The sequence below is a fragment of the Notolepis coatsorum genome, assembly GCF_963971535.1.
Source record: "Notolepis coatsorum genome assembly, chromosome: 1".
Taxonomy (NCBI): domain Eukaryota; kingdom Metazoa; phylum Chordata; class Actinopteri; order Aulopiformes; family Paralepididae; genus Notolepis; species Notolepis coatsorum.
The window spans coordinates 220,302,702-220,325,478 of NC_140165.1; the positions used below are offsets into that span (position 1 = coordinate 220,302,702).

Consider the following 22,777-nt stretch of genomic DNA (forward strand, 5'->3'; position numbering starts at 1 on the left):
GCACTTTTTGCAGGAGATGTTGCAGATGTGGCACATAAATTAAGCACTTTTTTTTTTAAAGTATACTACTTTTGCAATGTAGTTAAATAAAAGTTGTGAAAATGTGGTTGCGTGTTGTGTCAAGTGTACATATATTCATAGCACGGGGAGGCGCCGTGGCAGTCCGGCCCCTGGCCCCTTGGGTTTCTGACAATGTGGCCCCCTGAACAATTTAGTTGAATAGCCCTGTTCTACTATGAACTATGAGCTATGAATCACTAAATACACTTTTAACTGCTGCTGTGACCACTGTCACCTCCATTCACATGATCGGAACGTGCAATGTAACTCACTTGTTCTTGTATATATATTTTTATCTATTTTACCTTATTTTCTAGCACTCGCTTGTATTTAAATATGTTTTAAGTTAAGTACTGTGTGATTTTTTTGTGAAGGGTGGACTAGCAAAGTAAGATTTTCATTGTATGGCAAACTGTCGTTTTAACTGTGCATATGACAATAAACAATCTTGAATCTTGAATAGGTCGCTTTCACACAGGGGCTGTTTGGTCCGGACTATCGGACCAGAAGTCGATAGTCCGGTTTTTCGGGTTTGTGTGAATGCGCAGTCGAACTCGGTCCGCGGACCAAACACGCGAACTCGGTCCTCCAAAAAACATAGGTCTCGGTTCGCCTTCATCGGACCAAACGCGGACCAAACTTAGTCAGTCACCTGATAAACTGCATCTTGGGTAGAAGGAACACCGCAGCTTATTATTATTATTATTAATACCGCAGTGCGCAGCACACTGCATCTATCTATCTATCTATATATCTAACTGTGCATCTTGGGTAGAAGGAATAAGAAAAAAACACGGCTTATTATTAATACCGTGGCGCGCAGCATTACAAGCCCACTGTGTAAACATGTCTCGTGGACAGACTTGGGTGATCCGCTGATCTGGAGTCAGACATGGCTCGCAGTCCACACACACACACGCGCGTGCGCGCACACACACGGGCTCGCAGCCACACACACACACACACACACATTTCCACTCTCTATCAATGCCACGCCTCTGCTACTATCACGCCTGCTCACGGCTACGCAGTTTGTGTATTTCCGCATTTCACTTTCTGAAGGGGAGGGATTTCCACTCTCCATTGTGTCCAATAGACGAGCGCCCTTTTCGACCGCGTGACATTGTTCAGAAAGTTCGGTGCGCTTGACAAATTGCTATGTGAATGCAGACGAACCAAATGAAGAATGCAACAATGTTGCAACTTCACCACCAGAACCGCACAGAGTCCACCAAAACTATATGTGAAGTGAAAGCGACCTAAGTGTGACCATTTCACAGAAAAGGATCACCAAGTTACCATTTCTCAAAAAATATAAATAAATACAGAAAATAAGCACTTGTTCACTTAGTGGACATTTCTAGCCCAATGTGAGGTCTGCTGCTGCTGGCTAATAATACGGTCAATACGTGAGGTGATCTTTGACAAGGCAACACGCATGTCATCCTCAAGGCTCAACTTGGCCCTATATTTTGTTTTCAGAGCTGTCATGGATGAAAAGCCAGCTTCACACAGATATGTGGTGCTGAATGGTACAGTATCAACACCTTAACTGCTGCATCATGAGATACTTGGAACTCAGCACCACACTCTGAAACTCTCCAGGTGGATGTATCAGATGAGATTTCAATGAGTTCTTGGATGGAGATGTGTCAGGAAGCTTTGTCTCAATGTTGTCTGTAAAGGTTTTTTTTATCCAGAGTTAGTAACTTGGTGATCCTTTTCTGTGTTTTATTAAATAATGATTTTCAGATTTTGAGAAATGGTCAAACTTATCCAAATATGGTATTTTCATGGAAAACAGTTGGACATTTACATGGGCCAGTTTCGAATTGCAGCCTCCCGTAGGTGCTCTTTGAGAGCAGTTTTGAAGGATGGTAGGGAGGATTCATATCATTTTACGGCTGTGGGTATGGCGTTCCACATTGTTGTGGCATAATTACTAAACGTGTTTAGTCCCTTGTTTAAGCCGAATCTGGGTTGAACATGATTTGTGGAACTCCCTTTGGTGTTATGGTCGTGGAATTCACTGACCTTTGGGAAGTATTTCGACATGTACATGGGTATCTTAGTGGTGTAGTGTATCTTGTAGACCAGGCCCATTGCAAGTTGCTGTACTCTGTCGTCTACTCTAAGTCATCCTGGGTTGTCAAAATGGGCAGGGGTGAGGTGGGTTTAAGGAGTAAGGTCAAGCAGTAGTCTGACCAGTTTGTTTTGTGATGTTTGTAATCTTGTTTTTAGGGCCTTTGGGAGCCTGGTGTTAGCTAGCTAGCTAATGTTTATTTCTGTCAACCCATGGCTTGGCAGAGCAGCTAAAATGTCTCTTCTTGAGAAATATCTTTCATCATCTTAAAACTAAACTGGGCCGAGTCTGTTCCTCATCTTTCTCAGAGGAACTCTCATTTTATTCCATCCACCTAAAAAAACTCACCAACTGTCAGTTTATGGTTAATCCCCTGATCACAGTTTAAACTGGAGTTTAACGTTTTGGAGCAACAGCATTAGGATTAATCTAGGTTTAGAGAATAAAAGTTCAACTGACATTTAAAGAGAGGTTTACATTTAATTCTGCTTAGTTTTAAACTAAGTTTAAAGTTTGGTGCAACAGGATTAAATGATCAAACCATAATCATTGTTGGTGCAACCCACCCGTAATCTCTATTGAGTCCTTTGGGTGGAGGGCCTATGTTGCTGACCACGTATTCTGGGATACACACTCACCCCCTCAGCTTTTCTGCCGCTGTCGATGGCTAGGATACGATACGGGAAGTTTAGTCACGACCTCCCCTTCCTGTTGTGACATCACTCCTGCTCGGAGTGCTCAGGAAAGAGGAAGTGAGAAGCAATTGACCACATATCTGGACTATTCAACTTTGTTACACTCTCAAACAATAGAAACCACCGCTTGCGTGCTGATGATGGAATAGTCATGCTTGTTTCCTAGTCAATAGGTTGGTAGTACAGCCTTTTCATGCCGTGAGATATTTTTATTATTTTTAATTAGAATTTTCTAATTCTATTTATTTTTGGGCTTTCTGTATTTTTCACCCATCCCAATTTAGTCGTTATGCCAATAGGGAGGTGTAGTCTGACGTCACTGGTTGTTCCACCCGTATAGGGATTTATCATTGGGAAAATGGATTTTCGGCTATTGTAACAATTCTGCCGCATGAACATTGGCAAGCTTTCCATTTTTGCACAAAATGAGTTCCCTTCTACCACTAACATTATCGTTTAAGCATTTTTGGTTGAAATAAAGGTAGTTATAAGGTTTTTAATTTGTCGTAAAAAAAGAACTACACTTACCAGTAGGCAGGCCTGTTGTTCAGTACGCTATGCTATTGGCCTGTTAGGCTGTCGCCTTATCCCCGTCACGGCCAGCTGACCTAGCTAACGTTAACGTTACGCCCTAAAGTCCAGGGGTCTCAACCTCGCGGCCCGCAGGATGATATTTTGCGGCCCCCTACTTGACATCAAAGTTTAGTGTTAATGCGGCCCGCGCGCAACTGTTTGCCGAGTCGTTGCGCGAGAGTTGGACGATTATGGGGCTGCAGCACTGCAGATATACCCTACTCCAATGATCCGCACGGACGTTAGACGGTGTTGCACTCGCTACCCAGTCTGTAAGATAGTAGCAGTCGCAGAGGCTCTGGCTAGTAGTAACGTTCATGTTGTGTTTTTCGATGCAAAATAAATATTCAACTTTCTCTTTTGAGACTCCGCCTCAGACTCTTATCTTTTGGCACTTGGAACTTGCTGTACTTTGCTTGCAGGTCTGCAGCCATTATTGCTGGATTATGAATAGCACCAACATTAGCCACGGTACCGTTATCAAGCTAAGCTAGCTGACCTAGCTCGTCTCCCCGCATTGACATTTGATAACGTTAGTCAGCTAACGCTAGTCAGTAGCTACTTGACTTAAATACGATTCACCGTGGGTGCATTATTGTTGATAGACGGACAGTGTCAGGTCCTGGAGAAAGGACAGGCCATCATCTGATTTGATGTAACGTTAAAGCGGATGTTGTTCCAACTAGCTAGCTTTTCAGCTAATGCTATCATAACACCAGCAAGCAAAACACATCCCGTCCGAGCTCCCCGTCACACGCTCTGTCGGGGACAATGGAATTTAAGAAAGTGTATCTGCTGTTAAAATGACAAACAGCATCACACTTTAAAACACGTTCATTTTATAATCATCACTCTCCGCAGGAGATAAATGACGTCATGGGATCGGAGGCTAGAATTTACGTGTACTCGCCGATACCGATACCAGCATTTTAGGCAGTATCGGCGGCATTTCCGATACTGGTATCGGAACAACTCTAATTTTAATGCAACCTTTCCTCAAAATTCAGTGCTAAGAACCACAAAAATAAATGGAATGAAATCATCATATCAAGCTGCAAGCAGAATTATTGTTAAATCTATGTCACAACGAGAAAAAGCAACCAAGTCCTCACTCAGTGGCAAGAAGCTGTAACACTGTAACTAACACGCAACACTTTGATGAACATTGTTACTCAGCTGATAGAGTTATACCCTTCTTGCTGTCTTGTCGCACAGAACTTGTAAGTCGCTTTGGATAAAAGCGTCAGCTAAATGACTAAATGTAAATGTAAAGAAGCCATTCTCTCTCTCTGATGCATACATAATAAAATAATGTATGACTGAAGTGATGGAGACCTTGTTTGAAGGCAAACAAAAGCAAATCCCCCTCAGATCGCACAGCAACCAGAATAACTGAAATACTGGCTGGTGATTTGATTAAACAGCTTTGTGATAGAATAAAAAAAATGCACAGTGCATTTCCATAGCTGTGGATGAGTCCACTGACACCACTGAGAAGCCTATGTTCTGAAGAACCGTTCATGTTCTGAAGAACTGTTCATGTTCTGAAATGTTATTGCTAAAGATTGAGAAGATTGGATCAGTTGTACTTTTTTTTGGAATACTTGAAACCCTTTTTTTGTGGGATATTTGATGCGGCCCAGCCTCACCCAGACTCTACCTCCAGCGGCCCCTAAGTAAATTGAGTTTGAGACCCCTGCCCTAAACGTACTAGACGTTAGCATTATATCTACTGTCGTGAACCATTTTAAATCGGGGCATGTAGAGGAGTTTCGGGAACGAGTAAAATGTGCAGGTCCTCTTCTCAGACCTGTGGGGCAAGTAGCCCCTTTCGTGACTGTGATGCACGCCAACAAGGTTTGGCCGAGTGTATTCACTCGGCCAAACCTTGTTGGCGTGCATCACAGTCACAAAAGGGGGGGCTAGCACTGCACGCATCATGCAGGCTAGCAAGGTAGCTAGCTAGCTACACGTCATGGCTTGTTGATACCACGATAGCTAACGTTACAAGCTCAAACCCCTTACAACTACTACTACTACTGTCGTGTCCATAAGTTCCCTGGCAGAATACTTTGTTTGTGAGGACAAAGGTATACAAAGAGGAGAGAACCATTTTAAATCGGGGCATGTTATGAGTTTCGGGAATGCTGGCTAGCAAGCTAGCTAGCTACTAACGTTATAAACTATGTACAATGACACAATGATTTACATTAGTATTTACAGTGATTTAATATGCAGCGAAATAACGTTATACGATTTAAATTAGGGCTGGGCGATATAACGATAACGATAAATATCGCGATATATTTTAATAATCGATATCGAATATCGAAATAAAAAAAAATCGAAAAATCTTTTTTTTTTTACCTGCAACAGGGCAGTTTTAAAACCAGAGACAGTGGACAGACTTGTCTTTCTTGCCTGCAACTTAAAGTAATGGCTTTGCTTGTCCAAATGACAATACTGACCAAATTCAGATTTCTTTTTCTCTTGTCCATTTATTTTGTTTGCTTTCTAATTTAAAATACATTTTGAAACCGTCTGTACACAGTAGGCTATGTGTGCTAGCAGAACTAGACTCCAGTCACGAGTCACAGTGCACATGTGCGGTGGTTTGTCCACCAAAAAAGCGCCAAAAGATCGAAAATAAACTAGCAGAGCCAGAACTGTTCAACTCCTCTGGAGCCACAGCCAGCAGAGAAGCCGGTTTACTTTAGCTTTTAAACCAGCTGCAGCCTGAGAACTGGAGTGTGAGGGGATGTAACACTAAAGATGGCGGCAATGACAAAGAATTGCTGCAAAATAAACATACATCTGTTGTTAAAAAAAAAAAAAAAAAAAAATGTTATATACTTATAACAATTCGATAATTATCGATATCGAGAAATAAAATAAAATTATCATATCGTTATCGCGATATGATTTTTTTCCATATCGCCCAGCCCTAATTTAAATTATAAATACAAATATGGTAACATGGTTGTGGCTTTTACAAATAGTGGTTAGCTTTAGAGATAAATGGCTATGATCACGGAGCACTAGTGTTGGGTGAAACAGATACTAGCCACAGATTCAGGGTCAGTTATTTTCCCATTGTACGAATTGTTAAGCTTATGGAATGTAAGGGAAATCTGATCCTAGGTCTGTGACTAGTAGGCAGGAGGCTACGCTGTGGTGACGTCAGTCAGCAGCGCCAAATAGCAGTGTAGTTTCCCAGCGAACGAAAACATAAACGTTGTTATTTTGCTACCTTTATGATTAATTGCGAATATTTTCATGTTGAGCTATAGATTGTGGATAAATACGCACAGAAAGGTACACCATGCCAACGTTAATGCTTTATTTATCTAAAACGAGCCGATTTAGAAATGGTCAATGGGGAAATACATTGCATTCCACAGAGGGTGGAACAGGAAGAAAACGAAAATGACGTAACCACTACACCTCCCTATTCCCTTCCTGGTCATTGCGCGCATTGCCCCACTGTCGGCCTGGGGAGGGTGTAGAACTACCACATGCCTCCTCCGATACATGTGGAGTCGCCAGCCGCTTCTTTTCACCCGACAGCGAGGACTCTCACTGAGGTTCATGCTATTTCCCCCAGACCAGGACACACACCCCACCGGCTTCCCACCCGCTAACACTGCCAATTGTGTTAGTAGGGACGACTGGCCAAGCCGGAGGTACCGCTGACAGCTGGATTCGATCCCAGAGTCTCTGCGGTAGTAGGCGAGTGCTTAGTCCACTGCGCTACCCAGCCGCTCCTCACTATTTTAATTTGAAAGAAAACCCACTTCCTGAATTATTTGAATTGAAAGTGAATTGATGGCAAACCCTGCTGGTCATACGCAGTCAGAAGAGTTGAGTGTGTGATGCAGAGAGGAACTGTATTAATATAGCACTGGTGCAACACAGGTACAGATCAGCCCTGCAGTGTGACCACGTTATCACACTCACTCAGTAGGTTGACTTGCATCGACCTACTGCAGCCCGTTTATCGTGTGCTGCCCTCAGTCCAAAGTGTCAGAATGGATTTCCTCAGGAAACCTACTGATGTTGCTTCCTGGAGCACAACCACATCAGCACACTACAGTAGCAGGAGCCTCCTGAGAGGAGGAGGGAGGTTGTTCCTTTGGGGGAGACAGTGACTCGGGAGGTAGAGCGTCTTCTGGTAATCGGAAGGTTCCCGGTTCGATTCCTGCTCCTCCTTCCGGGCAGTGTGTCCTTGAGCAAGACACTTATCCCCCTAACTGCTCCCGTCGGTGGGTGAATGTTAGCCATAAGTTGTAAAGCACTTTGGATAAAAGTGCTATATAAATGCAGTCCATTTACTATTCCTTTGATCAAGTTTCTTTAATAGTTGTCATAGTAAAATACAGAATATTTTGCTCCTGAGTATAAAATAGACAAAGTCAAGAGTACGTAACAAAAAGGGTTCAGTCAATCAATATACATATACAATATACAATACAGAGTAAAAAGAAAAAGAGTAACAGTGAGGTACCATGCAGCAATGGGATCAGGTACAACTTAGGGTAAGGTGCAATGAGGTATGAGTTGTAGTGCAAATCTCTTTGTTAATAAATATAAAGTGTGTTAAAGTGTTTAAAGTGAGTGTGTTCGTGTGGATGTGTGTGCTGTGAGTGTAGATGATGGGTTGTTAAATAGTGTCATTGTCGTTGAGCATCCTGATGGCCTGGGGATAGAAGCTCCTTCTGAGTCTCTCTGTACTGGCCATGAGACTCTCATCTTTCTCTCTCTCTCTCTCTCTCTCTCTCTCTCTCTCTCACTCTCACTCTCACTCTCACTCTCACTCTCAAATTCAAATAAGCTTCATTGAGCATGACAGATGAAAAACCCATATTGCCAAAGCAGTAGATACAATAATGCAAATGTCAACAATCGCATCAACAACAATACAATCAACAACAATTCAACTCATGACCACACAAGACAAATACTTTGTCTATAATATAATACTGGAGGGAATGAGTCCAGTATATAGAATAATATGGGCAGCTGGTACTTCTACAGATATTATTAATACCTTTCTCCCCACATAGATCGGACCGAGGATGGGGGAGAAACTCGGGATGCATATTATTTATTTGTATCAGAGGAAAAACAAAGTGAACACGGCCTGGCCTCCCTGGGTATAGCCAGGTCTGCCTGTGACGGCCTATTCCTATGGTTATAATCTCTTTTGTAACATTCCTCTTGAATTCTCTCTCTCTCTCTCTCTCTCTCTCTCTCTCTCTCTCTCTCTCTCTCTCTCTCTCTCTCTCTCTCTCTCTCTCTCTCTCTCTCTCTCTCTCTCTCTCTCTCTCTCTCTCCCCCCCCCCCCCAGGGTCACCTGAGTGAAGGCTACGGGAAGCTGTGCAGCATCTACCTCAAACTGCTCATCACCAAAATGGAGTTCCACATCAAAGTGAGTTTGGCCTATAAAAAAAACCCGCTCCAGGCCTCCCTTGTCCCCCATTATCTCGGCCTCAGAGTCAACACCCGTCTCTGGGGGACCACCTTTGTAGCGAACGCTTGCTCTTACACTAATGGCCTTTCAGGGATCTGTGCGCCAGCCGTGCCGCGCGGCCGCGGCGGAGCTGCTATACCACGACAGGATGCTGCGGTCGGTCTGTCGACCCACCGCTGAGCGGTAAATGAATACTCACTTCCCTTTGCGGAGCTGCACTTGACTGCTATCGTAGGGATCAGATTCCCTGTCAGTTCCAATTAAAATCAGAAGTGAGGTTAGGACAGGAGCCAGATGTCCTCTGGCGTCCCAGTGGCCAAAGTGTCACACTTTTAACCTTAAAGATTCATCACAATCATCAATCTTGTTGTATTTTTTTTTACAGAATGTTGACATAGAATTACCCGAAATGTCAGAACTGTTGTTGTGAAAATGATGACTAAAGCCCTTTGATCTCTATCCCCATGGATATCAATAGAATCGAGCCATTTCAGATTCCAAATCTCCTTCCTTTGAAATATTGCACAATATAGTAACAATATAATAACAACATGGGTTACTCATCAGTCACATGTAGCTGCTGTGATTGGTCCATCTGTGTCCAGTGAACAGAAGGCCACGCCCCCTCAGCCTAGTCCTATCAAGCATCTTTAGTGTCCACTGTCCAGTGAACAGAAGGCCATGCCCCCTCAGCCTAGTCCTATCGAGCATCTTTAGTGTCCAGTGAACAGAAGGCCACGCCCCCTCAGCCTAGTCCTATCAAGCATCTTTAGTGTCCAGTGAACAGAAGGCCACGCCCCCTCAGCCTAGTCCTATCGAGCATCTTTAGTGTCCAGTGAACAGAAGGCCACGCCCCCTCAGCCTAGTCCTATCAAGCATCTTTAGTGTCCAGTGAACAGAAGGCCACGCCCCCTCAGCCTAGTCCTATCAAGTATCTATAGTGTCAAGTCAACAGAAGGCCACGCCCCCTCAGCCTAGTCCTATCAAGCATCTTTAGTGTCCAGTGAACAGAAGGCCACGCCCCCTCAGCCTAGTCCTATCAAGTATCTATAGTGTCAAGTGAACAGATGGCCACGCCCCCTCAGCCTACTGAGAGTCGGCTGAGCTCAGAGAGGGTTACCATTTGACATTTGTCAAAACTAACGACAAAATAATTGACATTAACATTCCACAATAAGAGATATAAGAGACAGACTGTACATACATCACGGAGAGACATAATTAAAACATGCATCAAACAAACAGCCAAATAAAATTACAAGGTATGTAATACATGAAGCAGAACAGACAATTTCAGTTAAAAGGCTGGGTGACAGTTGCAGGTGTGTGTTAACAACTCTGTGATAGAGTCCTTAAAAAGTAGTGAGGGGGATAAATGTTTTTAAGTGTAACTTTGTTATTGTTATTCCTGTTTTGCACGTTCACAGTGTGACCATGTCTGATGCTGCTAACTAACTGAAATGATACATTGTGTTGGGGAGTAAAGATATATAGGCCTGCATGATGTAAAGATATATAGGCCTGCATGATGTAAAGATATATAGGTCTGCATGATGTAAAGATATATAGGTCTGCATGATGTAAAGATATATAGCCCTGCATAATGTGCAGATATATAGGCCTGCATGATGTAAAGATATATAGGTCTGCATGATGTGAAGATATATAGGCCTGCATAATGTGCAGATAGGTCTGCATAATGTGCAGATATATAGGCCTGCATGATGTAAAGATATATAGGTCTGCATGATGTGAAGATATATAGGCCTGCATAATGTGCAGATAGGTCTGCATAATGTGCAGATATATAGGTCTGCATGATGTGAAGATATATAGGCCTGCTAAATGTGAAGATATAGGTCTGCATGGTGAAGATATATAGTCTGCATGATGTGAAGATATAGTTCTGCATGATGTCAAGATATATAGGCCTGCATGATGTCAAGATATATAGGCCTGCATGATGTCAAGATATATAGGTCTGCATGATGTCAAGATATAGTTCTGCATGATGTCAAGATATATAGGCCTGCATGATGTCAAGATATATAGGCCTGCATGATGTCAAGATATATAGGCCTGTATGATGTCAAGATATATAGGCTTGCATGATGTAAAGATATATAGGTCTGCATGATGTCAAGATATATAGGTCTGCATGATGTCAAGATATATAGGTCTGCATGATGTAAAGATATATAGGCCTGCATGATGTAAAGATATATAGGTCTGCATGATGTGAAGATATATAGGCCTGCATGATGTAAAGATATATAGGCCTGCATGATGTAAAGATATATAGGCCTGCATGATGTAAAGATATATAGGTCTGCATGATGTGAAGATATATAGGCCTGCATGATGTAAAGATATATAGGCCTGCATGATGTAAAGATATATAGGTCTGCATGATGTGAAGATATATAGGCCTGCATAATGTGCAGATATATAGGTCTGCATGATGTCACTTTTGATCCGTTGTTTCATGGCATCTTGTGTTGTCATGGGGATGAGCTCTATAGTTTCTATAGGCTGGAATATCAGGACAGGAACTGTATCTTCTCATTACAGCATTTCTTTAAATAACACTTCCTCTTAACTCTTTCCGCCCCAGAACCCCCGTTTCCCGGGCAACCTGCAGATGTCCAACAGACAGCTTGACGAGGCGGGAGAGAACGACGTCAACAATTTGTGAGTGTGTGGCTTTGCTGTTGTGGTTGTTGTTGTTGTTGTTGTTGTTGTTGTAGATATTCTTAACACATTCATGGCCATTTGGATCCGTCTAAAATCACTGTAGACGGCCAGCATTTCTAAACAGACTTGCATAGTCCGTGGGGCTGTTTGTAGAGCTAAATCTATACTTTATAGTATTGCTATCTGTCCATTCTCATTGTCAATTGAGACCATAAACCGTCCCTTCAAAATGGCTTAAAGAAAAAAAAATGTCATCAATACATTCTCATTTCATAGCTGCGTCTTGAATATAAGCGTTATAAGGGATTTCGGCTGGGATATTTCCTGGAACGCGAGATACAGGGCTAATAGCTACTAACGTTAAATCCAATGGCATTTCGGATATACAGAAGCTACAGTTAAAACTCAAACTGCATATGATCGGTATGATGGTCCACCATGAATGCATGAAAGGGGGGGGGCGGGGGCGTCGTTTCTGATTATTGATTACCAATAACCGCGTTAGCCTCATTAGCCTCATTCGCTGATCGGGTGGATGGCTATCATAACAAGCCCTGATCAGCATGTAATTTACGTGAAAAAGATCTTACCGTGGGCCGGTTGGATCCCCCAAAGCATTTCCCAGTTATCGATTGCCATCTGGTAGATCCATATGTCCATTGGCTGATGATATATTCCTTTACTGCATAGTGAATTCGGCGTCGCAAAAGGTATTCCAAGCTACTAGGCTGCACATAAAAGTATGTGGCCGGTAATGCACTTTTCAGAATTCGAAGAGGAGGGTAGATCTGCAGTGCAGCTCGGTGACATCGAGTAGGTTATTACAATGGAATAAAAGCCAAAACAACCTTGCCACGGACATATCTGTGGTTGGTCCTCAACCGCTGGATTCGAAACACGGATTTATCCGTGGTTGGCCCCGAAACGGTTAACTCAATCAGCGCCGGACCCGATGATAGTCGGGTTAACTCGCCAACCGTTCAGCGCCAGACCCGAGTATAGTCGGGTTTTCATCGTTATTTCTTTTATTCGATATTTCCATTCATTACAGGCACACGGACATCTGGGTTAACATGGGGAATCATCCTGAGAATGCCAAAGTGCAATACCGGCCGCATCCAGCCAGGTGGCAGTATCAAGCACCCTTTGAACATTATATCTTGGCCTGTGCGTCGATCAAAAGTCTCCGGTCAGATTTTTATTGGTCGGGCAAGGGGAGCGGTTGTCCCGATCGGATTGAGAAGCGTGAAATGCTCCCAGCGCATGATGTGTGGCGGATTATGTTGGCGACACGATCGACACCAATACTGGGACTTGCGATCAGATAATTGGACTATTCTTTTCGGGGTACATCCTAGTGAAGGTAAGGCCTATATGGTATCAATCCTGCTGTGATCCAACCATGACTTCACTTCGATCACAAGATATGTGTGTAACGTTACTCCACAACGTGTGCCGTTGGTGACGATCAAAGCATCAAAAAACTACCCCCCCGGGTGGTCAGGTGGCGTAACGGAGATTGCGTTCGTCACCAAACCCCGGAGCGGCTAGATTCGCCTGTTCGAATCCAGCTCACAGCTCCGGGGTTGTCACCAGCTTGGCTGGCCGTTCACACTAATACAATTGGCAGTATTAGAGGGTGGGAGAAGCTGGCGGGGTGGGTCCGGGTCGTTGTAAACAGCGACTCCTACAGTTCGGTCGGGGCGCCTGCTAAGCGCGGATAGGACTTGAGTGGGATAGTGTGATCCTTCCACACGCTACGCCCTCTCAATGAGAATCCGCGCTGCCAGGTGAAAAGAAGCGGTTGATTGGCTGGACGTGTGTCGGAGGAAGCACGTGATAGCCTCCACTCTCCCAGACCGACTGTGGGGGGTAAGTGCGCAGCGACCAGGAAGGGGATTGGGAATTGGCATAACGACTAACATTGGGATGGGAGAAAATCGGAGGAAAATGGAGGGGGGAAAAGATCAATAATAATAATAAAAAAAAAAAAAAACTACCCCCCCACCCTTTCATGCATTCATGATGAAACATAATACCGATAATATAGATGTGATTTCGAAATAGTAGCGTGTACAGGCGAGAAACGGCAACGTTTTTAGTGAATTGCACGTATTGCTGCATAGCGTAGTTTTCTGGGATTAGACAGGATTATTCTAAAACTATACTCATATTCACCACGGTATAAAACGGGAATGTATGGATGAAAGAATTATTTCTTTAACACATATTGAACGATAGATAGTCGATGTCAAATGGGCCATAGTATTGTATCCATAGCTATAATATAGAATATAGTTATAGCCTTGCTAACACCGCCATGTATTCCTATATTTTAGAGCGTCGGCCTGTTAAGTACAAATGATGCTCAACTGCGTGGCGCTGATTGAGTTAATCACTACCTAGTGGGGCTGGGCGATAAAAATTAAATCAGGACATTTTGTTCAATATTGATATGTGTCACGATATCTGCTTAGGTATGGAATATCATACAATTGATGACATAGATAGGATATAAATACAATCTCCTATATATACAATAATATAATAATAATATTAAAGCTGTCAAAGTTAACGCGATATTAACGTGAGAGAGAGAGCGAGAGAGAGAGAGAGGGGGGTGAGAGATGAGGAAGGGGCAAGAGAGAAAGAGAGCTGGGAGAGTGTGTGTGTGAGAGAGAGAGAGAGAGAGAGAGAGAGAGAGGGGGGGGCGGCGGGGTGAGTCCTCAGCCCTTGTGTGGGTGAATGTAACAAGTTCCTAATGTTTTCTTTCCCCTTTTATTTCATGCACACTTTATTCATTGTTTTAAATTATTATTTTCTTTTAAGTTATTTTGTGCACCACTCTGTTTTGAATTTTATGCAAATTTGCAATGCATGAGGGTAATCCTTTTGTGTTAAATGGCTGCATAAAGCAAGCATTTGTTGACTCATTAAAACTTGAAAAAGATCCGTTTAAGGTAGATTTAGAACAGATAAAAAATATGCGATTAATTTGCGATTATGGACAATCATGCGATTAATCAGATTCAATATTTTAATCGATTGACAGCCTTAATATATATATATATTAGTGCTGTCAGGCGATTAAAACTTTTAATCTAATTAATTACAGGTTTTGTAATTAATTAATCTAATTAATCGCATTTTAATCGCATATTTATATTTCATATTCATATAAATATTTAAAATTCAAGGACATTACATTATTGTGGCAGGTGACTGATCAATTAAATACACCAAGAAGAATGCTTTAGAAATCAATTTTATTAAATAAATAAAATAAATAAAATGAAAACATACCTCTCAATAAGGTAACATTTGTTGCTGATACAGCTAACAGTTTACACTAAGCTACAGTATCCTCAAATCAGGGTCTACTGCAGGGTCTACTGCAGGATCTAGTGCAGGGTCTACTACAGGGTCTACTGTATGCATGACATCTATTCCTCAGCTTGTTTACATTGTCTGAGTGTAAGGCTGCCCTCTTCTTTTGGACTATGTGACCTGCAAGTGAAGAATGCTTTAGAAATCAATTCTATTAAATTGAATAAATAAATAAATAAAATGAATGAAAACATACCTCTCAATAAGGTAACATTTGTTGCCGATACAGCCAATAACAGTTTACACTAAGCTACAGTATCCTCAAAAATCAGGGTCTAGTGCAGGGTTTACTACAGGGTCTACTGTATGCATGACATCTATTCCTTGAGCCAATTGCTAAGACAAACAAGCTTCAGCTTGTTTACATTGTCTGTGTGTAAGGCTGCCCTCTTCTTTTGGACTATGTGACCTGCAAGTGAAGAATGCTTTAGAAATCAATTTTATTAAATTGAATAAAATAAAATGAATGAAAACATACCTCTCAATAAGGTAACATTTGTTGCTGATACAGCCAATAACAGTTTACACTAAGCTACAGTATCCTCAAAAATCAAAACAGCCCACAGCAAGCTAGTGTCTGGGGGCATGACTACAGGGTCTAGTACAGTGTCTACTACAGTGTCTGGGGGCATGACTACAGGGTCTAGTACAGTGTCTACTACAGTGTCTGGGGGCATGACTACAGGGTCTAGTACAGTGTCTACTACAGTGTCTGGGGGCATGACTACAGGGTCTACTACAGTGTCTGGGGGCATGACTACAGGGTCTACTACAGTTTCTGGGGGCATGACTACAGGGTCTACTACAGTGTCTGGGGGCATGACTACAGGGTCTAGTACAGTGTCTGGGGGCATGACTACAGGGTCTACTACAGTTTCTGGGGGCATGACTACAGGGTCTAGTACAGTACGACCTGGAATAGTTTAGGGAATAACAGCAATGATACTTTAATGATTATATACTGGACACACTAGGGGGGGGTTAATCCGGTCGCTTGTAAGCCGACAGGAGTAGGAGGGGGGGGGGGGGGGTAGAATCCGGCTGCCTCATCCGGCCAAGGGTATCCCAGGTGAACCCACTGTAGTGCCGTTCAATGCGCCGGCGATCCTTGGACCACAGATGAAAGCAGGTGGACTCTTTGTGGGCCGGCGTCATCCGGTCCACGGAGGAGAGACGTGAAGCGACCTCGTCTTGCAGAGCGTCTCCTCACCTTGCGTCCTCTCCAGGGGGGGGGGGTTCCAACACACGGCAGTGTCGGGGGTCTTTATCCATGGAATAATCAAAGTATACAAAGCATAATCCGTGCCTGGGAAGGCGGGCTGTCGTCGGCAGAATAATCCGGTATACAGGTCCACTCGCTCGTCGGCTCTGGGGCTCCTCGGGTGCAGCTTCACGTGGGGTCAACCACCCTGGATAAGCAGCCAGTTCTCTGCCCGAAACGATGGGGTACTGACTACGGTAGTATTCTCACCGCACGAAGCACTATATATTAACAGACTATTATTAGCTTAATAGACTACGTCCAACTCGACGATATAGTGCCAAATATGACTATTCAAATATTAATATACTGACTACAGGGTCTAGTACAGTGTCTACTACAGTGTCTGGGGGCATGACTACAGGGTCTACTACAGTGTCTGGGGGCATGACTACAGGGTCTAGTACAGTGTCTGGGGGCATGACTACAGGGTCTAGTACAGTGTCTGGGGGCATGACTACAGGGTCTAGGGGCATGACTACAGGGTCTAGTACAGTGTCTACTACAGTGTCTGGGGGCATGACTACAGGGTCTAGTACAGTGTCTACTACAGTGTCTGGGGGCATGACTACAGGGTCTAGTACAGTGTCTACTACAGTGTCTGGGGGCATGACTACAGGGTCTAGTACAGTGTCTACTACAGTGTCTGGGGGCATGACTACAGGGTCTAGTACAGTGTCTGGGGGCATGACTACAGGGTCTACTACAGTGTCTACTACAGTGTCTGGGGGCATGACTACAGGGTCTAGTACAGTGTCTGGGGGCATGACTACAGGGTCTAGTACAGTGTCTGGGGGCATGACTACAGGGTCTAGTACAGTGTCTGGGGGCATGACTACAGGGTCTAGTACAGTGTCTGGGGGCATGACTACAGGGTCTAGTACAGTGTCTGGGGGCATGACTACAGGGTCTAGTACAGTGTCTGGGGGCATGACTACAGGGTCTACTACAGTGTCTGGGGGCATGACTACAGTGTCTACTACAGTGTCTGGGGGCATGACTACAGTGTCTACTACAGTGTCTGGGGGCATGACTACAGTGTCTACTACAGTGTCTGGGGGCATGACTACAGGGTCTAGTACAGTGTCTGGGGGCATGGTCTACTACAGTGTCTGGGGGCATGACTACAGGGTCTGGGGGCATGACTACAGGGTCTAGTACAGTGTCTGGGGGCATGGTCTACTACAGTGTCTGGGGGCATGACTACAGGGTCTACTACAGTGTCTGGGGGCATGACTACAGGGTCTAGTACAGTGTCTGGGGGCATGGTCTACTACAGTGTCTGGGGGCATGACTACAGGGTCTGGGGGCATGACTACAGGGTCTAGTACAGTGTCTGGGGGCATGACTACAGGGTCTAGTACAGTGTCTGGGGGCATGGTCTACTACAGTGTCTGGGGGCATGACTACAGGGTCTACTACAGTGTCTGGGGGCATGACTACAGGGTCTACTACAGTGTCTGGGGGCATGACTACAGGGTCTACTACAGTTTCTGGGGGCATGACTACAGGGTCTACTACAGGGTCTGGGGCATGACTGCAGGGTCTAGTGCAGGGTCTAGTGCAGGGTCTACTGTATGCATGACAAATCTATTCCTTGAGCCAATTGCTAAGACAAACAAGCTTGTTTACATTGTCTGAGAGTAAGGCTGCCCTCTTCTTTTGGACTATGTGACCTGCAAGTGAAAATAGCCTCTCACATGGCACAGAGGTAGCAGGAGTAGCCAGATATTTGCGAGCAAGAGGAGACAGCTGTCCATAGGCTTTTGCGTGAGCTGCCCACCACTCCAGTGGACAGTCATTCATTCCGATGCTGGGCTCAGCTTTGTAGAGGTCTAATTGTCCTGACAGTACCCTGACTTCATCTGAATCAGAGTCTGAAGACAGCAGGAGGAGGGTCCTCTTCGCTGGTGGCTCGTCCTCTGTGGCTTGTGGAGCAGCTTTGTCTGCTTCTGGTCCTGGCAGCATCTCTTTAAGCCAGGTCCACACCTAATAAGAGGGACAATTAATTAGTTGCATAGGACTTTTCATGACAGCCTAAGGACTTAACACTGGTCTTCTCATTCACACACACACCTCATCCCTCTCGTCCTTTGGTACGCTCTTCAAGTCCTTGAATCGCGGGTCGAGGGCTGTAGCCAGCTTCAGCCATCTGTTGTTGAGGGTCGCTTTGCGTGCGTCCAGGTCCTTCGTGAAGCTGGCCTTGAACTTTACCATGTAGCCCGGATCCTCCTCGTTGAGGTCCATGATGCGGTTTAGGTGGCAGAGTGCGGGGAGCACCACAGAGCATGAGACGTAGGTTTCCCCTCCAAGGAGCTCAGTCACATACCTGCAGTGAAACAAGAGAGCGAGAGAGAAAGAGGTGAAGGTGTGTGTATGAGAGGGAGATAGGTGTGTGTATGGGGGAGAGAGGGGGGGTGAGGTGTGTGTATGGGAGAGAGATAGGTGTGTGTATGGGGGAGAGAGGGGGGGGGGTGAGGTGTGTGTATGGGAGAGAGAGGGGTGAGGTGTGTGTATGGGGGAGAGAGGGGGGGGGTGAGGTGTGTGTATGGGAGAGAGATATGTGTGTGTATGGGGGAGAGAGGGGGGGGGTGAGGTGTGTGTATGGGAGAGATAGGTGTGTGTATGGGGGAGAGAGGGGGGGGTGAGGTGTGTGTATGGGAGAGAGATAGGTGTGTGTATGGGGGAGAGAGGGGGGGTGAGGTGTGTGTATGGGAGAGATAGGTGTGTGTATGGGGGAGAGAGGGGGGGTGAGGTGTGTGTATGGGAGAGAGATAGGTGTGTGTATGGGGGAGATTGGGGGGTGAGGTGTGTGTATGGGAGAGAGAGAGTGGGGTGTGAGGTGTGTGTATGGGGGAGAGAGAGAGAGGAGGGGGGTGTATGGGGGGAGAGAGAGAGGGAGAGACACTTACCTGCAGGGCTCAAGTACAAGCTCCAGCTTCTTCAGTTTGTCACACTCTGTGGGGGTCAGCATGGACAGCTTGTGGTTCTGTTGGGCCAAAGTGGCAGTCACAGCCTCCTGGTTCCTCAGGTACCGTGAGATCATGGCCAGTGTCGAATTCCACCTTCCAATTCAATAAAATAACTATTAGTCCCACTGGGGGTTGTTAATGCAGCATGATGCAATTGTACAGAACACAAAGAAATAAACACACACACACTAAATTTACCCTAAGCATACAACAGGTAGTTAAACAGTCTCACCTTGTGGATACATCTTGTATCATGGGCTCTTTTGCTTGTCCGAGGGCAGTCTGCTGCTGCTGCAGTTCTTCTGTACTGGCAGGGCTGTGCTTGAAGTGGCCTACAATCTTGCGGCACTTTGCCAGGGTGGTGTCAAGGCTTCTGTCCTCAAGGGAGACTGTGATGGTTCTTTGCAGCACGTGTGCAGCACATGGCATGTGCTGGAACGGCATATAGCGCGCTGCTGCTATCATATTACGGGCGGAATCAGTCCCAATAGATGTGACTTTATCTTTTATATTCCACTCCTCTATTACTGTGTTGAACTGTTCAGCACACGCATCGGCGAAATGGCGGCCCACAGTTTTGGTCACCGTTAATGCAAATGATTGCAGTTTCCACTCAGTATCGATCAAGTGCACTGTGACACCCAAATAATTATGATTGCCCACCGACGTCCAGTGATCACCCGTTAGGGCCATTGGGCCAGCCCGTGCCAACACTTCTTCCCTCGCCTCCCTCTCTGTGTCATACATGTTGTGGATCCTTTTCATCACTGTAGCTCTCGAGGGTAGCTTGTAATTTGGGTCAGACGACGCTATTCGAAATGACTCCGCTAAACCCTTATCTTCCACTATAGCTATTGGCCTACAATATTTTGCTATCCACTTCGCGACGCTGTTGGTTAGTTTGTCTGTGGTGGATTTACTCAACCGTTTGCCTAACGGTAATTCTCCAAGAGTGGTTTGACGAAGCGTGCGAGTTGCTCTGGAGCTAACGTTAGCTACACTGGAGCTGCTCGAACAACTTGCCTGGACATGTTTAGCGTTCATGTGATACGTTAGACTAGAGCAGCTTCGGTGATACGCAAATTCTTTTTGACATAAGCTACATATTACAATGGTCTTGTTTACTGTCCCATCTATATTCTTTTTGAAATTGAACTTGCCGTTCATAGGTCCCAGGAGTATCGCCTCGGGTGATGCTGACATCTTGTTCCAGCTGAGCTAATTCCTTTGTGTGTTTGTTTTGTTTGATAGACGACGCATGTGTGAAGTGACGATCAAGTAGGCTACGGGTCATTCAATGGGCCAAGTTTAATACGCCCAACTCAAGCGTGGATTTCAAAATAAAAGCGCACCGATTTGCCACTTGTCTAAAGTAAATATAGGTCGGCTGTAATTAATTTTGCGTCAATTTTCATAACGCGATAATTTGCTGTGTAATTAATTAATCTAATTAACGCGATAAACTGACAGCCCTAATATATATATATATATATATATATATATATATATATTCTTACCATATATATATCTATCCACATCTGTCTGTACATACCTGCATATAATCCTTTTTACATATCTGTAGATACTATATCTATATCTGTACATCCCTATGACTTACTATCATAGTGTCTTTATACAGTATCACTGTACATAGTAATACTACAACTCTGTACATGTGTTAGCACTATACTCAGTAGTACTAATTTATATATTCCATACCCAGTTTAATCACCTGTACATTGTATATTACTATTGTACTTTACTGTTACATGTGCACACAGTCCTTGTTATGTTATCATAAATTGTATTAATATTGCAGCATGTACAGTATGTGTTAAAACAACCTTCTTTATGCCTCTGTCTCCCTCGTCCAGCTTCCAGTTGACAGTGGAGATGTTTGACTATCTGGAGTGTGAGCTCAACCTCTTCCTGGGCGGTAAGCTGCTATTCTGGTCACAGTCTGCTCCTCCTGGTTAGCCTGGCTTATCTACCACAGGGGATGATATAACACACACACACACACACACACACACACACACTGACAGACTTAGACACACACACACACACACACACACACACACACACACACACACACACACACACACACACACACACACACACACACACACACACACACACTGACAGACTTAGACATGGACACACACACACAGACATAGACACACACACACACACTGACAGACAGAAAGACATACGTAGACAGACAGACAGACACAAAAACTAACACACACTTGCACTTGCACATACACACACGTACTTGACAGACTTAGACATAGACTCACACACACACTAGTGTTGTCAAAAATATCGATTCTGAATATTTAAAACGGTTTCAATACTCATTTCCCGAAATATCGATATTTTTTTATTTTTTATTTTTTGTATAAGGAAGTTGCATTGTTCATTTCAATACCTGTAATAGTACAGTAGTCCACACACACATGTGCATGATGTGCATTCAGTTCAGTCGGAATATGACTGTAATACAAACAGTTCAGTTTGTCAGGTACATGCAACACAGATTACAGTGTTTACATCTGTCTGCTTGAGAAAATACCATGTTCTGCAATAAAAATGATTGAAGTGAGATGAACAGTTATTTTTAAATGTGTGATCTAAAGATAAACAAAGGGTTTTAAAAGTGTTATATTTATCTTCTCTTATAGTACCAGAGAGAAGCTGAGGAGAATCAACCAGCAACTAAATCAAAATTTATAAAATGTATTATTCTTTTCATTTTAAGATTGAACCTTTTTCCCTGTGGTATCGAAAATGGTATCGAATATCGATACTTTTCAAGGTATCGTATCGAAGTTTGAAATTCCAGTACTGTGACAACACTAACACACACACACTGACAGACAGAAAGACATACGTAGACAGACAGACGCAAAAACTAACACACACTTGCACTTGCACACACACACACACATACACAGAGAGACTTATACATAGACTCACACACATGCACACACACACACACACACACACACACACACACACACACACACACACACACACACACTGACAGACAGACAGACAGACAGAAAGACATACGTAGACAGACAGACAGACAGACAAACGAACACACACTTGCACTTGCACACACACACACACACACACACACACACACACACACACACACACACATACACACACACACACACATATACATGCACAGATCTAACACATACACACAGACAGACTCAGGCTTTGTTCAGACTGCAGGCAAATCTGATTTGTTTCTCAAATCTGATTTTTAAGACAGACTGTCCACACAGACTGTTATTTTCCAGTGATCAGATGAGACGTCTGTGTCCAGACATCACCGACCTATCTGTGTGGGTTGCCGTGGTAATGACGTAGGCATCAGTAACCACGTACGCCGGGGACGCAGCTTTATGACGCAGAAGCGTGAGAAATGGCTTCGCCTGTACAGAAGACACCCTATCTCAGCGTCTGTCCACGGACCGCAGTCCTCCGCGCGTCCACACCGCTCTGCTGCCTCAGACGCTCTGGATTTGACGCCCTGAGCCGCGTTGGGAGCGGCGCAAAAAAAATGAT

General features: G+C 44.2%; 1 protein-coding gene across 3 annotated transcripts in view; it reads left to right on the forward strand.

Annotated features, from left to right (window-relative positions):
- The window catches only part of hip1 (huntingtin interacting protein 1), a 220,431-nt gene that overhangs the window by 114,210 nt on the left and 83,444 nt on the right, over nt 1–22,777 (forward strand). For all 3 annotated transcript variants that reach the window (XM_084331299.1, XM_084331298.1, XM_084331300.1), the window contains exons 5-7: nt 8,759–8,839; nt 11,496–11,572; nt 21,070–21,131. In XM_084331299.1, coding sequence (XP_084187425.1) covers nt 8,759–8,839; nt 11,496–11,572; nt 21,070–21,131 — 220 coding nt within the window. The remainder of the gene's footprint in view (nt 1–8,758; nt 8,840–11,495; nt 11,573–21,069; nt 21,132–22,777) is intronic.